General features: G+C 34.8%; 1 protein-coding gene across 1 annotated transcript in view; it reads left to right on the top strand.

The window, feature by feature from the left end:
• Nucleotides 1-18,764, top strand: part of LOC113107154 (phosphatidylinositol 4-phosphate 5-kinase type-1 beta-like) — a 38,599-nt gene that overhangs the window by 9,372 nt on the left and 10,463 nt on the right. The window contains exons 2-7 of the mRNA XM_026269445.1: nt 2,265-2,406; nt 2,625-2,693; nt 3,657-3,787; nt 5,838-5,955; nt 10,960-11,112; nt 12,085-12,381. Coding sequence (XP_026125230.1) covers nt 2,625-2,693; nt 3,657-3,787; nt 5,838-5,955; nt 10,960-11,112; nt 12,085-12,381 — 768 coding nt within the window. The 5' untranslated portion in view covers nt 2,265-2,406. The remainder of the gene's footprint in view (nt 1-2,264; nt 2,407-2,624; nt 2,694-3,656; nt 3,788-5,837; nt 5,956-10,959; nt 11,113-12,084; nt 12,382-18,764) is intronic.

Raw genomic sequence — 18,764 nt, 5'->3', positions numbered from 1 at the left:
GTGCAACATAATTTGTTTGTGCTTCTTACAATGTGACTATTGTAACCGGATTATAGAAGATCTTCATATGCAGTATGTTAAACTTTAGGTTTATATTAACAAGGAATATGATGATCGGGGCCTCCAGTTCAGGAAGACGTTACCGTAACTTGCATAAGTTGCTTCGCTAACTAATACTGATGTTTGGTTATTCATTTCTCAAACTCTTGTATCCATAAATCATCTTACTTTATATTGACACTGCTTATAATGATTTTGCTTTATCATAATAGCAGTTAGTCATGCATATTTATAAAGATACACATCTGTTCAAAAGTTTGGGGTCAGTAGGATTCTTTATAAGAATATTAAAATTAATTCTCTTATTTAGCAAGGATGCATTAAATTGATCAAAAGTGACAATAAAGACGATTTCAGTTTCAAATAATTATGTATTAAGAAGCAAATCAGCATATTATAATCATTTCTGAAGGATCATGTAATGATACTAAAAGATTCAGAAATTAATTACATCTTAAAATGTATTTAAATAAAAATCAGTTATTTAAAATTGTAAAAATATTACAAAATATTACAGTTTTTGGTCAAATAAATGAAGCCTTGATGAGCATAAAAGTTTCAGTATATGTAAAAAAAAATATTTTTTTATATATATATATATTAATTATATAGATATTAATTACACACCAGATAGTTTTTAATCTATGTAATTAAAAAAATAAAAATTAATGTGCCAAATCACTTGCTTAGTAAATCGTAAACAACTTGATTGTAATAATTAATTTAACTTTTGAATTTGCATTTGCATTTTATAAAATCCCTATGGCAATCATCTTACTGTGTCATATTGCGTATTTGATCGTTAAATGTTCCATGATTGTACCTGGCTAATATTTGAACACTGATCCATAAGTAAATGTTGTGACGTGCGATGTGCCCTTTTCTAAGTGTAATATTTTCTCAACTTTGTTTTGATTGTTCTTCACTCCTGACGTATAATTAATGACAGTATTGTGGGTAATGACTCAAGAAGAAAGTTGCCACTGGCTTGTTTTGCTTACAGTGGATTGTGTAATAGATCTGGAAAGCAGTCTTAGGGCAAACTGACACACAGGTGTTAGACGCTCCTCGACAGCAGCTGGTTATCAGGAGCAAACATCCACACTTTCCCTGTGTTTTACCCCTCTGCAGGCCCACCGATATCAATGTGTTGGCACAGAGCGAATGGCACGAACCTTTTAGAGTCACAGGCTGCTCTTGACTCTGAATAAGGGCTTGCAGTTTGTTTATGCAGACAGTCTGGAAGGCCATTATTTGTCATTTACACAGACTGTGAGGCCCTGCTCTCTTTCTGCTGATTTTACGACGCACCGTTTATTCAGTGCTGTGGATGCAGACAGACACTTAGTTGGTCACAAGATCAATTTAAAACAATTCTGCATTGCCTCAATGAGAACAGCTGAAATCAATCTTTCATTAAAGCTGAAGTGTGGTTTATGCATCACTAGCTTTACAAACAAAACTGCAAAAATTTTCAGTTTCAATACTCTTTTCTCTCTGTCATTTGAGCTTAGTCTAACAGTAATGCACATTTGAAAGATAATTTAAAAAAAAGATAATCTTTTTTTTTTTATAAAATAAATAAAAAACATTCCAAATGTTTAAATGTTTGAACATTAAAATATTATTGAAATAATATAAAAATATATTTTTCTAAAACAGCAGAATATTTTACATATTCTAAAGAAAACATTGTAAACAAGTCTGGCTTCGGTAAAACTTAAAAACATTCTTGAAAGAAGTCTCTTATGCTCGCCAAGAATACATTTATTTAAACGAAAAATACAGCAAAAACAATAATAATATAAAATGTTACAATAAAATACAAAAACACAATAACACAATAACAAAATAATAATAATTTTATATATATATATATATATATATATATATATATATATATATATATATATATATATATATATATATATATATATATATATATTGTAAAGTTTTTTTTTTAAATATAAAAAGTAGGCACTGATATTAGTTTATAAAAAATAATAAAATACAAATTGCCATAACAAAAGCAATCAATAAAAAAGAATAAAACAACTAAAAAATAATTCAACAGTACACAAAATCTTAATGATCAAAATAAAATGTCCTTTTTTCAGATTTTGGGTTGAAATGTAACCTTGACATGTTCTTGACAGATTTTCGTGATTCACCCCATACATCTTGTAAACTGTTTGGTTTTTCAGCCACTGCCACACACCTATGCTCTGGCTGACAGGAAGAACAGAGATTCTGACCCTGACCTCTGCTTTCCATCCAGTCCACATGACTGAGCCACGCAGGAGCGCTGAACAGCAGACCAGCACCTGTGTTCTCAGTTAAAACAAGGTAAACCTCAATTGCATCATATTTTATTAGCAGAGCCACACATTTTCTGCATTTATAAGCCACTCAATTACTCTGGCAGGATATCCTGTGGTCTGTGTCAGGCTCCTTTACAAATCTGATGGTATACAGCTGGACAGAGCCTGAGGATGTTATTTACATAGACTCGGCTTATGGTTGTGAACTAGACTTGTCTAACTTTTAACTCTTTATCGCTTCAGATGTCATCCGCCAATGAGAATGGAGTCAGCGGGTCTAGCAATAACCGTAGAGAGAAAACATACAAAAAGGTAAATTGTTTTTTATTAATATTTTCTTTATGTTGACCATAACATTATAACATATGATATTATTGTATTTAAAAAGCAGTTTTCATGTCATTTTCTAGCTTTGTGTTTCATGTGTTTATGTGCAGACATTTTTAATGTGTGATTTATATATAAATATTAGCCACAGTTGCTTTTTATATCAGTATAACTAGATCTAATCCATTGCCCTTAAATTAGAAAATTAGAAGTTAAAAAAATCAATTTAAATAACACCTTAAATGTAATTGAAAAAAATGATATATATATATATATATATATATATATATATATATATATATATATATATATATATATATATATATAGTTAATTTTTTTGCTAGATATAATATAGACCAGAAAAATAAACTAAATATACCAAAATACATAAAATTACAGTACTTTGTAAACAAAGTATATACATAGACATACACAAATAACAAAACTTAAAGTACTTTGCTGACTTGTAAATGATTATTTCTAAAGCAGGACCTTTCATTCCATGACTATGTAGAGCAGTTATTAAATGAGCGAGTCCCTGAATGTTGATAATAAAAAAAGATTGACAAATTGTCCGCCAACAACTCTGTTCAGTGAAGAATGAGCTACTTTTTTCCAGTCACCTTATTTTCAGTTTCTCCAGTGACAAGTGTAGTATGTTGATAATGTCCACCCTCCTAAATGTTAGTATAAACAGAGGCCAATCAGCTGTCAATCAACTTCCCAAAATTCCAGGATTTTACAGTGTTGACAGACACTACACACTTGTAGCCTACCTTTCATGCAAAGTCTGATCTAATATTTCCAGTGAACCTCGCTTAAGGGTTCTGAGCCACGAATGTCATTTGTTTAACCAAAGGAAATTTAGGAGACAAGTTTAGTGTTGCTAAACTCAAATGACTCAAGTATATTCATTTGTTTTGCTATGTATTTCCGGTACTGGTACAGACTACTTCATCTGCCCTAAAAGGAGCTATCCAGCTTGGCATTGGTTACACCGTGGGGAATCTGACCTCAAAACCTGACCGAGATGTGCTCATGCAGGACTTCTATGTGGTGGAGAGTGTGTTTTTACCCAGGTATGAACAGAGGACAGTGATGCACAAGACATTAGCATGACCTTGCATGATATTGACAGAGTGGTCTGGAATGAAGAAATTTTTTCACAATTTCTCACCCATTGCATTTAGTTTGGGTCATCTGCTCTTTGTTTCTTGTCAAACAAGGAAATCTTAAGATCAGGGCATCTTGCAGTGATCAATCACACACAAAGGCAGTGTATCATGAGAACTAGAAACTTGAGCTCACGCTACATCCTGCACTGTTGATTCTCGTGCAAATGATTCCCAAAAGGCTCTTCAGAGTAAGCAGAAAGTTTATACAAGATTCAAAGGGACCACACTGATCCACTAGCCTGACATCCTTATTTATAGAGTCTGATTCTCCCACTAGGGATTGCACTCCAGTTGCATGTGCTCAGTTTGGACCAGTTTGACAGTCTGTGGAGATGGATTAATAGTGTACTAGCTACTGTGTATACTTTGTGATGCTTGCTATTTAAAAAAAATGAAGCATTATGCAGAGTTTGAAGTACATTTTGCATCCTGTGTTTATTGCATACTAGGGATGTGCAGCAAAGCCATTATCTGTATTTATATTGGGTATTTGCATTCGGATTGAAGTTAAAGTGGGCATGACTTACAGTAAGTTGGTTAAACTATCAAAGAGGTAAATTGATCATTTCTTTAAAGCACATGCACTTCATACCACTTGGAATGACAATTGAATTGAATGAAATGACAATTGCATGATTTACATTATGGCAGCAATTTTCTAGAAAAACATAAATGTATTATTCTATTAGGCTTATACATAATTGCAAAACAGGGCACCACATGCATTTTTTGGAATGTCTTTTATATTATTTACTCTGACATTACATCAGATTGTAACTTTACATGTGATGTCTGATAATTATAATTTTTATTATTACTCAAAAGCTTTTGTTATTCATTTTAAAGGCATTATTCATGCTTTTCCTAAATAAGGTAATCAGACACATCCTATACTCCTGAAATAATTGAAATACACTACTATGATATCCTGAAAATATTTACATTCATCCATTTGGCAGAATGCTAGTATCCAAAGCCACTTCCATTGCATTCAAGCTACAAATTTGATCAGTTCTTGCTTTCCCTTGGAAACGAACCCATGACCTTGATCTTGCTAGATTATGCTCTACTATGTAAGCTACATAGACTGCATTACCCAAAACAAGGGCAAAAAAAATTATGCATACGTCTATGAGACAGATTTGCACATGCGGAAGCCCCATTTTTCAGCGTTAGGTCAGTTGTCTGCCCCTCATCAGTCTGCTGTTGTTATAGTTCACAGAGAAAAGCTGCAATTCAGAGGTCAGTTGTAAATTTTGGATTAGGTTACACAATGGGCATGGATTGGGGTTTGATATTGAGACATAGTCTGCAACAGCAACTCACTACCTCACTTGTGAGGGACCACAAATGCTTGTTGTTTATCATTTCAAAGCGTTATTTTGAGTGATTATGACATCATCTGGCCCGTTCAAGTCACACTTTTAGGAATTATTCAAACGGGGTTAATCCAAATACTAATGGCCTGCCTCATAATCGCAAAAGGCAAAAAAATGGGTTACAGGACTTATATTTTTTTTCCCCAGGGCTTGCTTGCATTTCATCATGTGGAACTGCTATGACTGACCCTGGTCTTTAGTTTGTGTAACTGTTAATAGAGAAAGACTAGGACCTCCTTGTCCTCGGGCATTAGTTACTGTTGTGTGTCTCTGGAAAAGATTACCTCTGGTGTTTACTGCTGGTGGCTCACATTGCAACAAGGACGCACTCAATGGGGCTCAGAAAGATCAAATGTGTCTCTGTTCCTTGGGCATAAAGAAGCATTTAGGTTAGGTAACAGTTTCTCACAATATCTGGTGTTCTCCCAGGATTTTATTTACAGACAGACCCCAGATTCTACCCAGAAGCCTCTTGCATTGGGGAATGTGACGATCATTAAAACAACACACAGTTGATTCATTTATATGCTTTGTTTCTTTTGTGATACCTTCAGCAAATCCTTTCACTTTTGCAGTGAGGGGAGCAACCTGACTCCAGCGCATCATTATCCAGACTTCCGTTTCAAGACGTACGCACCGCTGGCTTTCCGCTACTTCCGGGAGCTGTTTGGGATCAAGCCAGATGATTACTTGGTAAGACATACTTTTTGATTTTCATTGGTTTTGGCCACTCTCTTCACTTTTTTTTATTAAAATCAACATGAAATACTACTGTTCAAAATTTGGGGTCAGTTAGATTTTTATTAAAAGAGCTTCATGGTTATTCATCAAGGGCTCGTTAAATTGATCAAAATGGACAATAAAGACATTCATTATGTTAGAAAAGAACTACAAATTTCACATAAATACTGTTCTTGAATTATATTTAGCAAATGATCCTGAAAAGAAATGCATCACAGTTTCCACAACAAAATTAAGCAGCACAGTTGTATTTACCTTTAATAATAATATTAATAATAATAATCATTATATTCAAAGGTAATTTCTGAAGGATCATGTGAGTCTGAAGACTGGAGTAATGATGCTTAAAATTCTGCTTTGCATCACAGAAATAAATTACATTTTAAAAAATATCAAACTAGAAAAAAGTTATTTCAAATTGTAATAATATTTCACAATATTACTGTTTTTACTGTGTTTTTGATCAATTGAATGCAGCCTCGTTGAGCATGAGACTTTCTTAAAAAAAACTTGTTTCTTATTTTGTATGATATATAATTGCAAAGAAAAAAATGGAAAGGGGAAAGAACATTTTTCTTTGTGTTTTTTCATTAAAATATAATAACTTATTTTGCCCTCTGAACAACTTTTATTTTTATATGACATCACAAATCCTTTTAGCCTTTAAACGCCTCCCCTCCAACCATCTGTATTATTTTAGAGCGTAACGCCAACTTTTCGCAATACAAAAATTGTTAATAGATTAAATTTAGTACTATTTTAAAATTTTTAAAATAGAAAATAATGTTTATCTTGGAAATATCATCATATTATGAAAAGTAATGATGTGGCGACTGGGAAATACAAACCAGACGCATTAATGAAATGCTATGGCTCTGATTAAGCACAGTTTTTATGTTCCTATTAATCCCAAGACTATTATGTGCTTAGTTCCCTAAAATCTCCCTCCACCTGAGCCCTAACAAAGCATCTTTGTGTAAATTAAAGTTCAGCGGCTGCTTACATCAGGTGCCAGTAAGACTGACCAAGAGTACTACTGACCCCTGACGAACTTCACCGCTGCACCGTGCCAACTGTGACTGGCAGGAACTCTGAATCTCCGTCCTCATTTGTAAATACCCAAATTTGTCTGATGTGTTCTCACTATGTAAAAAGTGTCGTGGCACAGTTTCCCTGCACTGCAACACCGCCTCACTCTTACTCGCAGTCACTGCAGTGCCTCTGCAGCATCTCTGCAGCTCTCGTACAGTTTGAACCGCATGTTTGCATGTGTGTGAGTCAGGGTGGATGATGCTGATTAGGCGTATGATCTTTGTCGAGCTGTTAATTACCTCCTATGCTCTTTGAGATCTGATGGCCTTGTAATTAGCCCAGCAGAGCAGTATCGCTCTCAGGTGCCTGATAGTCTGGTCTTCCTGTGTAATTTATGAACCTGCAGTATATCATCCCCTGTTATGAATCTATTGTGCACCGCCTTTAAATAGAAATGTTAATTATAGTATATGCAATTCAATGCAGATGCTTGGCTTTATGATGACCCTAATGACAAGGGAATACCTGTTTACATAATACCATTCAAATATTTTTTGCATTCTACATTTTGCATAGCACTGCATGAAAATAAGGGGAAGTCGTGGCCTAGTGGTTAGAGAGTTTGATTCCTAAGCCTAGGCTTGTGGGTTCGATTCTCGGGCCAGCAATACCACGACTGAGCTGCCCTTGAACAAGGCACTGAACCCCCAACTGCTTCGCAGGTGACGCAGCATAAATGTCTGCCCACTGCTCCGGGTGTGTGTTCACAGTGTGTGTGTGTGTGTGTTCACTGCTGTGTGTGTGCACTTTGGATGGGTTAAATGCAGAGAACAAATTCTGAGTATGGGTCATGACACTTTGAAAAGAGCTGCATACGGACCGGTAAACTCTGGTACACACCGCAGATTTTCAGACAAATGAAGAGGGCCTAACCTTCGTGGCACTGTTCCCTGCCCTTTTGGTCATTCATGTTAAACTGAATTGGTTGATTTGAAACTAAACCCACCCCTAAACCAGATAGCTATTGGGCCACTGAGCAAACACACTTTTCCTCAAAATTCATTTCATTGGTAAACCCAAACTGACTGCAACTGCAAACTGCAAAACAACAGTAATGTTGACATTATAGCCTATTTAAGATACTGTTGGCTCTTTTTGGCTGAGTGTTTTAGCTAGACCTTTCCAGAGTGAAACTATGAATACTTCTTCCTCATAGCTTCATTATAATTCCTGCAGGATACCTAAAACACATAAAATGAGTTTAGTAAATGATAAGTGAAACAATACAAAAATGTATAAAACATTGCCACAACCTCCTGAACCTAGGTTACCATATGTAATCTCTGAAGATACTGTAGAAAAGAAAAAACATTATCTGAGAAAAATGACAGTATAAATATAATTTTGACATTAAATATATTAGTTTTACACAATATAAATAAAACATTTTACCTGGTTTGTGCATACTGTTGAAGTGGATTGTTCCAAGAACTGTGCAAGCTTACAAATGTCTTCAAGAAGTGTGTCTTGAGATCAGGTCAAACACAAAAGTCTTTGCCGGGAATTTGGAAAGAATAAAACTGGGGAGAGAGAATGCCTTCAAGTGATAAAACATACATAAGCCCCTTTCAAACTGCCATTCCGGCAAATACAGGGGTAAGGTGTTGCGGCAATTGTTCCCGGGTCGATAGATTTTGCACTTTCACACTGCCAGTGATGACCCGGTATATGTGCGTGCTTTCACACACAACCCTTGAAGATCCCGTAACGACACGTGACATCAGGGCGTGACGTGTAATGTACGAGTCGAAAACTTTAGGTACGTTATACTTTCACTGAAGCAAGCGAACGATCTCAGCGTCAGCGTGGAAAGTGAGGAACTAACTGATCTCTGCTTCATTACAGTTTGCACATATTTTTATCGTCGCGAACGTTGATCTTCCTTCAAAACAGCCGGTAAAAGAGTTACGCGATAACGTGCATCATCACTTTGACACGGCATTAGATCTGGCTTTTGTTCACACAGTGCTCGTCCCGGGTTGAATCTGTCAATGTTACTAGGACCCCGACCCGGGTTCAATGCGGGAATCAATCCCGGGACGTGGTTGCTTTCACACAGAAGGCGACCCGGCAATGTTCTGGCAATATGACGGGTCCGACGTGCAGTGTGAAAGGGTCTATAGATATGTTTTCTAATGTCTGTGTCAAAAATAATACGGCCAGCTATATTTGGAGGCTGTAAGGTCTGACAGCCAGCAGTCCTCACAACCAGCAGTTTTAGCTGCATATGTCCATGAAACTTTACGGATTCCTGTATATTTCTGAGTACACCGGAGTACACGGATATTTCTGGAAATTCACTGTTCTGTGTAACTTGGTTCTGGTAATTTCCACACACATAATGGGAGTTCCTTTAATTTGCATTTACTATGGACACACTTCTAGAAAATCAACATGAAGTGACTCAAGCACACAGTATATCTATTTAAGATCTGAGTTCTTATAGCTCAAGGGGTAAAACATGGTAAACGTTTTCTATTTTCAGGGAACATATGAAAAATACCACTGAAAAGACTGAGGTTGTTAATGTTTTGAACAAAGTCTCTTGTGCTCACTAAGGCCGCATTTATTTGATAGAATACAGTTAATAACAGTGATTTTGTTAACCTTGTCAGTAGTCTTGCTACATTTAATGTTTATTTCAATGGGTGGTGTTCCAATATTTCCCAAATACAGTTATTTACGCATTTTTTGTTTTTAAAAAGTATCTTACATTTAGGCAGTCTGATTAAATGGTCAACATGATATTCGTTCATCGTTTATTCGTACATATTAAAGGAATAGTTCACTCAAAAATGAAAATTTGCCTTCCAAGATTTTTTCTTCATCAGAGCAGATTTGGACAAATTTAGCAGCACATCAATTGGATTTTGGTGTGATAGGGCAACTGACCTGAGGGTGAGCAAATGTGTACTTTTTGGTGAACTGTTCATTTAAGTTCCTTAATACAATGAAGGATGTTTTGTACTGTATTTGGGCACTAAACATTCAAATGTCTGTATAAAGTAGAAGCGAGGTCTAACATGCAGTAGAAGGCTAAGATGAAAGAAAGTGATGTTTCATGCTCTTCTGATTTTGTTGTGTACATTTTTATAATTATGTAGATGGGGCAGAGGAAGCACAAGCTAATTAACAAGCCCCATGCACGCAGGATGACACGCAGTCCAAATGCAAATGTCCATGTGTTTGGGCTGGAAGTACAACGTGACTGTTGACTTTCATTAGGCAGGCCTTGAATGTGAGTCTGGCTTCGGTTCAACACTGTCCTCATGCTGCTGCTGCTGTGTCCCAGCCTCCTCAGGGAACCCCGCCAGAAAACTCAGTAGAAATGTTTGCTTTAAGACCTCATAACTTTAGGTGTTTTTATGCAACCACAATTAAACCACGGGACTTCCAGGCAGTAATAATCAGATTTTACAGTGTTTTTAGGAAACCCATTCAGTATAATGCAGCCAGTCAGTTTGGTGATGTTTTATAAATCATGTGTCATGAGTAACTCCTTTCTTTTGAGTTAACTCTTTGTTGCCAGTTTAATAAATATGAATGGGTGATTAGGTGTTTTAAAGTATATATTTAAAACACAGGTAAAAATAGATGCCCTTTTGTAAAGGTCCCAGAGTACCTCATTATAAATTGCACACACTGTTTATCTGTGGTCTAAAGCATTTCAGATGCCCACTGTTTCAGCGACCTTGGTTTCTATTCATTTTCTTTATAGGAACTGTCACAATTAAATCAAATATTTAATTAACTCCTTTTTAAATGTTTTCAATCTGATTGTAATTTAATTGTACTTCTGGGCCCATGCTGTTGTGCTCTATTTAAAGACTCTTTTAATGGATTGTTTTTGTTGTAATCCTGCAGTATTCCATTTGTAAAGAGCCCCTGATTGAGCTGTCTAATCCGGGCGCCAGCGGCTCGCTCTTCTACCTGACCAGCGATGATGAATTCATCATCAAAACCGTCCAGCACAAGGAGGCAGAGTTCCTGCAAAAACTGCTTCCAGGTTACTACATGGTAGGTCTCAGTAGAATACAGACTCATTGGTCTCCTCTGTGAAGAAAGCTGAGTAAAACACTGTGACTCAGTAGTATAGATTGTTCTGTTCTATTTAAGAGGGTTACTACTGGGGTTTTCAAATGCCTTTTATTTTGAAGTTACCCTTTCTCACCAGCTTCACTATTGTGAAGCTACTTTTTGTGGATCAAATGAGCCACAATTATTTCAAACCAGCCAAAAGTGTATTTTATATAATTTTTATTTTAAAAAATACAATAATTACATATATAAATGTAATTAATATTATCTATTTTCTTTTTTTTCATATATTTAAAAGTTTTTACATGTATATTTGTAGTAACCAGGGTAGGCCATTGTGTCACTGTCACAGTGCATTATATATTAATATCAATTTTAAATGCTTCTCTTATTTATGCACTTATTTTCAATATTTTTTTTTATTTGTCACATACACGATTATATAGAGCATATATAACCAACAGTGAAATTTGAGATAGCTTTAATGTAAAGCTTTAATGCTCATTGCTTAGTGTAAGTGTTATATACATTTTAAGTTATCTTACTGACATAGAGGACTATTCTTTATCGTGAAGGCATATGCATTTCCTTTGTGTCTCTTTTTCCAACCATTCTAGTTCATTATTATATGTAAACATGATTGCTAATAGTCATGAATAACTGACCTTATTGTCCCTGTTGCATAACTTGAAAATATTGTTTATGTACAAATTGACTTGGTGTTATAGATCAAAATTAAAGGTGAAGTATAAAACCAAAAAAGGCTTCCAGAACTCTCTGTCATTGGTTGAATATTTTGTTGCATTAGGCTGGTCAGGATGTTCACATGAACAACTGCGTCAAAGGGCGGCAGTATGACTTACAGTTGACTATAAACATTAACATGGAAGAAAGTATTTCAAGATCAAAAATGGCATTTTCCTTTAATAAAGCTTTTTTTTTCTTTCTCAGAACCTCAACCAGAACCCAAGGACTCTCCTCCCCAAGTTCTACGGCCTGTACTGTATTCAATCTGGAGGAATCAACATTCGTCTTGTGGTTATGAACAATGTTCTGCCTCGGTCTTTAAAGATGCACTACAAATATGACCTGAAAGGCTCCACGTACAAAAGACAGGCGTCACGAAAAGAGCGGGAAAAGGCCTGCCCCACATATAAAGACCTAGACTTTGTGGACATGCATGATGGCTTGTACTTTGACACAGAGACATATAACGCCCTGATGAAGACGCTACAGCGAGACTGCCGGGTGAGTGCTACTCTTAGTTTGGCATTTTTCTTGTGCAAAAGTTGTGGGTGGTTTCCAGAGCAGTGTTGTGGTTGTTAACAAGTTTTGAGTTTTGTGTTGTGTGAGTCCAATAGAATAGAAAACAATTTAGAAAGTAAAACTAAAACAGTTTCTGTGGTGACCACCCTTGATTTGATCAAACCTGATAATCTGGTCTGAGGATCATCACAGTGTTGGCTTAAAAGATATCTTGTGACAAATCATGCACTAAAGTGTATCATATGGCTCATGGTTTACTAGAATAAATGAAGTTCAAAAACAGGGCTATCAAAAAATCCTTCTATTTTGTAATTTGCATTGCTAAAAATGAGATGTTTGCAGAACAAACAATGAAAATTTCTTACAATTCTTACAATTTGCAATCATTTAAACAATTTATTTTTCTGTTTTTGTTCTAAAAAGATTTACATGCAAATTTTCCCTTTTTTCACAATTATTTTTAATATTGTGAGATCTGTCTCCTTGACATTTCAATAATCAATGCAAACTACTTTTCAAAAGTTTCATGTATTTATTTTTAAAGAAATTAGCACTTTGCAGCATAGGCAAATTAAATTAGTCAAAAGTAACAGTAAAACTATGTGTTATATTACAAATAAATATGATATATATAATTTCTTTTGAACTTTCAATTTAAAATGTATCGCAGCATATTTATGAATTATTTCTAAAGGAGCATGTGACACTGAAGACTGGAGTAACAATGCTGAAAATTTACATTAAATTATATTTTAAAATATATTCAAATTTATTTTTCCACAATATCACTGTTTTTACTGTATTTTTTATTTTAAAAAAATGCAGATTTGGTGTTTAAAACATTAAAAAAATCTTCCCAACTCCATACTTTTGAACAGAAGTTTACATGGAGAACTAATTGCCTGTTGTCTTAAACTGTTGACAACATCACAAAAACACTCATTACATGAAACCTCATGAAATAAAAACATGTATTCAAGACCTTAAAACACCACAGATAGACCTCAAGACTACAAGTACGTTTCTAAGCATGACAAGAAAATCAACAGCATCAGTGTAAATAGAATTGGAGAAGGTCAAGTGATACAATTACATTAAGTATGAGGTAGAATGGAACAGAACCACAAAACTGCCAGCTATGCTTGTTATTTTGAGTGCAACATAATAGAAAGGCTGCATTTGATATGCATCATGTTTTGTGTTTTAAAAAGTACAAGTGTCTTTCTAACATGGCGCATAGATCTCCCAAGATTCAATATAAAGTTTTGGAACAATTGTTCCTTTACTGTAATCAACAGTAAAGATGTTTTAGTCTCATCTTTATGCACAAGCACCGGGGAAGATGCCGCAGTTCCACGGAAAACAAGTTCATGATAGTCTTCAGCTCCACAGTAGCTTATTAACAGTTTCAAAATGTGCTGCGTGGCAGACATCTCCGTTCAGCTGGGGAAACAAACCGCATAAATCCAGTCTGGCATTCCTTTCTATTTCAGCAGCTCAGGCTGTCGACGTGGTCTGGTAAATATTGTTGTGTTTCACATTATTTAGGGTCTTTTTTTTTCAGGAAATGATTTGTAAACAACCAGATGGTATTTTCCCTCCTAGACAGTTTCCATTACTGCTTAAATATTGGCACTTGGTTGATAATGTCTGCCTGACGTGAACTGACAGTACGACAGTGAAACCACCGCTTAGCAGCATTCCTATGTTCTCTAAAAAAAAACATTCGTTGTAGGTGATTGTAATGGCTTTGCTGTGTGGTTGTTAAGCTGTTCTGGGTGGTTTTAGGGCATTGTTGGGTGGTTGAATAACCAACACCTCTAAAATTAATGTAATTAGAATAACTTAAATACAGTACCATTTAAAATTTGGGGTCTGTAAAAAATATTTGTTTTTAATTAATTGATACATTTATTCAGAAAAGGTGCATAAATTGATTAAATGTGTCAGTAAGAATTTATTTTTTTTGTTATGTAATGTAACAAAATATTTATTTATCAAATTAATGCAGTTCTTTCAGAATCTTGGATAAACTGCGTCATGGTTTCCACAAAAGTATTAAGCAGCACAACTGTTTTCAACATTGATGATAATAAGAAATGTCCCTTGAGCAGCAATTCATTCGGCAGTGGCTCAGTGGTTCATGGAAGGTTGGTGGTTCGATCCCCGGCTCCACCTGACCAAGTGTCGAGGTGTTCTTGAGCAAGACACCTAACCCCAGCTGCTCCCGACGAGCTGGATGGCGCCTTGCATGGCTGACACCGCAGTCGGAGTGTGAATGAGTGAGTGGATGGGTGAATGTGAGGCAAATTGTAAAGCGCTTTGGATGGCCATGTGGTCTGTTGAAAGCGCTATATAAATGCAGTCCATTTACCATTATATTAGAATGATTTCTGAAGGATGATGTGACACTGAAGACTGGAGTAATGATGCTGAAAATTCAGATAAATCATCAGATAAATAATTTACATTTTATATAAGTTATATAAGTTATATTTTTCATTGTAATATTAGTTGACAAGATTACTATTTACTAATGTATTTCTGAACAAATATATGCCACCTTGGTGTGCATAAGAGACTTTGAGCCTAATTTGGTCTTTTGTTTTGAGTTCATACTGAAATCCTTGATATTTGACTTTCAAATCAAAGTACAATTTTGTAAACAAACAACAACTAAAAAACTGTATACTTAAAGGAACAATTCACCCCAAAATGTAAGTTTTGTTCTCATTTTACTTTTGTGGAGAAATGTGGTTTGTTTTGGACCCTGTTGACTTTCATTGCATGGACACAAACAGTTATAAATTTTTTCAAAACAGATAAAGAATGTTATACAGGTAAGAAACAATGCAAGCGTGAGAAAATTACGACAGAAGTTTATTTTTATTTTTCTGTATTCGCCCCTCACCTTGCTGTCCAGGAAAAACTATTTCTATTAAAATGATCTCATTTTTCATTTTTGTTTCCTATTTGCCCACTGCAGTGTTTTTCAATGACATGTTTTCTTTTACTTTGTAAGTTCCTCCAAAATCAAGCTGCAAGTAAACAGCCCAGTAACTGAATTACCCAAATGATTGTGGCGTGATGTTAAAGTGTCCCAATGCTGCATTAGGTAACCGGCCCTCTGTGGTCGCCTTGTGCTTCTCGAATTCTTCAGCAGACTTGGCACTCGACTTTCTTACTGTTCAATTGTTTACCAGCAAACAAGCTCACAACGGTGCCATTGCGATGGCATTCCAGACATGACCTGTTATTAAAAGTGATTTGAGACAGAATGTTCCCTATATGTAACAGTCTGAGAGATTGTCTTTTTTGGCACCTGAGGTATGTGCTGACCGGCCGGCCCCTGTGAGCACTGAACTAAAAGGATCAGCCGTAATGCGAGTCACAAGAGGGCCGAGGGAAAAATGAGAACTCGAGTTTCACACAATAATGACCATACTTGGGGACATTCAGCCCGCTGTAGCCCACCCTGCCATCCAGCTCCAGCATTTGGGAAGAACATAGTCTTTTATGGATTGAAATAGTTGAAAAGAAGTTATTTTCTGTCATCTTACATCGTACTATGCTCTTGATGCAAGGAAACACAAACTGCAGTCCAAACACATTCCCATGAGTGCTGTAAGATTTTATTGTTAGCTTTTCCTTCTGGCTACGTCCTGTGCAGAAAATGAAATGAACACTAAGCAGAAAGTTTCTCCTGAGTAAGCAACACACCCTGGGCTTCAACTGCAAAGCACAATAGAAGCAAATCTATAAGAATCAAGAACAAGTGTTTAAACGGTTTCTATGCGACTCGTCTCCAAACACTTATAGGATTTCGATAATGCATAGAGCACGTCGCCAGCATTTATCTTCACTCTTGATGTAAATGTCTTCTCTGAGCTGAATGGAAATGAGTAAGCATTCATTTTAATACCTGATTTTGACAAAAAGAATGCTTTCATTACACCGTATCTGACACATGTATATATATTAGTGCTGTTAAAATATTGTGTTTACATATTAAATATAATTACATATAATATAAATTATATGAAAGTAAATATAGACATGTAAATTATTAAAATAAAAAAATCAAATATATACTGTTTGTGTGTATTTATATATATATATACATAATAAATATACACATAACACACATATATATTGTGCAAACAAAAAAATACCCATTTATTTTGCCATTATCATTTATCTTGCCCATGCGATTAATCACATTTAATCATTAGACAGCAGTAATATATATATATATATATATATATATATATATATATATATATATATATATATATATATATATATATATATATATATATATATATATGTATATGTATATATATATATATGTATAGTTATATACATACATACACACACGTACACACACATAAAATTATATATAATATATTATAATAAAAATTATATACAATGAAACTTATTATTAAAATGCCATCATCATTATTATTATTATAAATAATAACAATAGTAACAATAATAATAATAATTATTACTATTTTTTATTGAACTTTTTCCCTAACAAGCTGCCCATAAAGAGTAAACACAATGAAGATTGATATGCCTATGTATTCACAACTAACCAGGAAGTGAATGCAAATAATCATTGTTTAATATATGTATTACATAGAAACTTTGTGTAAAGTTGGTTCTTGTAAGTTTATAGGAAGATTTCTGTCTTAAAAGAAAAACATTCTTTAAAAAATGTTTAGCTTAAACTCCTATTAAATACAGGCACTGCTAATGTATTTTCTATGTGCATTAAAAATACATTTTATTTTTTAAATATGTCAAGTGCACAAACAATAATAAAACCTAATGAGAAAATAAAACCTAATAAACCTTAATGAAATCTTTTTATCAGGTCATGGGAGGTCACATAGCTCATGTTTACATACAATATGAGCACAAGTGACACATTTTTTAACTAACTCTTCACCTTATGTTAATTAATGACCAGTGACTGTGAAGAGAAACGACATTCTCCTTTGAGCTGACTCGACTGATGGCTACAAACCAAGCTGCAAAACATGTGGTTTTAATAGTGGTATAGCAGCGAGCCATTGTGGACTGCTGCCCTGAAGCCCAGGATGTTTACTGTGGAAAATGGAAAATACTTTACATGAGTATCTCAAAACATTTGTTTCCTTTTGGTTTAACGCACTGAACCACTTGTCATATTTAGCCCATATTTGTACTTGTTATATTTTGTTAAGGGCTCATAATGAATCAAACGAAATCTTGATGTGCTATGAAAACATACAGCAACTCTCAGAGCTCAAAACTTCCTCTCCAGTTCAAAAAGACCAAACGGCTTGTTTTGAACTTTCTGATTTTAGACTACTTAAAATATTTGAGAACACGATCATTCGCAGTTACACGTCAACAACAGGTATTCAGTCTAAAACCTAATGTAAACTACACTGAAAAACAATCCATGTACAAACACTCTTCACTTTGAAATCGCTAGTAAATTTCACAAAGAATTATAACGTGTTGAATTAAACATGCAATTTTGAAGTAGAAGACTTTTTCAACAAAAAAAAGTGTTTTTAACAATGGAAATATGTTGTAAAACTAGTTTGTAAAAAAATGTTTAGTGCTCAGGCATATTTAGGCTTACGTAAAAAAGGGGCATATATTCAAATACACTCCTTCCCGGAGCAAAATGTTAATCTGTTACTCCACCCCAAAAGAAATGTGTATATGCCTTTCAAAACAGGTCAACCTTTGACCCAATGACTTCATTGCCAAACAAGTGGTGTTGTCTTCCACTGCTGCCATTGTTGGGTATTACTGTGACCTAGTTGAGGGCCCATTTGTAGGCTTTTAGATGGTCCTGATGGGATGCAAAACAAGGATGTTGTGTGTCTCTATTCAAATATTATGCATTTGAATATGGAGGGTATGAGGGGAACAAGAGCGTCATGCAAAAGTGAAATTCACTGGCTCGCGGCTACAGCTTTTACCTGATTGTTTTAGTATGTTTCATTTAAAGCCAAACGTTAGTGATGTGCAGGCCAGGAAAGTATTTAGTGTAGATATATAGTATTCCTATAACAGTAAGAGCTAGAAGCGCACATCTATGTGCTCTATGGTTGGTTTCTTGTGTATTTTTAACAAGTAATCATTGCTGAGGTCTTTTATCTAGTGAGCTATGACTAATGTTTGTTTAAAGCATGTTTATAGTTTCTTAACACTGATAAACAAATCACTTTTTCTTTTGACACATTTATGAAGATGCTATGCAGACTTTCCCCAGTCTTCTGCCTTTTCTTTTCTTTTCTTTTTTTTTTTTTTTACTTATTTTGTCTTGTTTTCTATGACTAATGTCTAAAAGTTCTTATATC

This window comes from Carassius auratus, chromosome 8 (assembly GCF_003368295.1).
Source record: "Carassius auratus strain Wakin chromosome 8, ASM336829v1, whole genome shotgun sequence".
NCBI classification, from domain to species: Eukaryota; Metazoa; Chordata; class Actinopteri; order Cypriniformes; family Cyprinidae; genus Carassius; species Carassius auratus.
The sequence above is the reverse complement of the archived record's forward strand: the minus strand, read 5'-3'. Positions and strand labels throughout refer to the sequence as shown.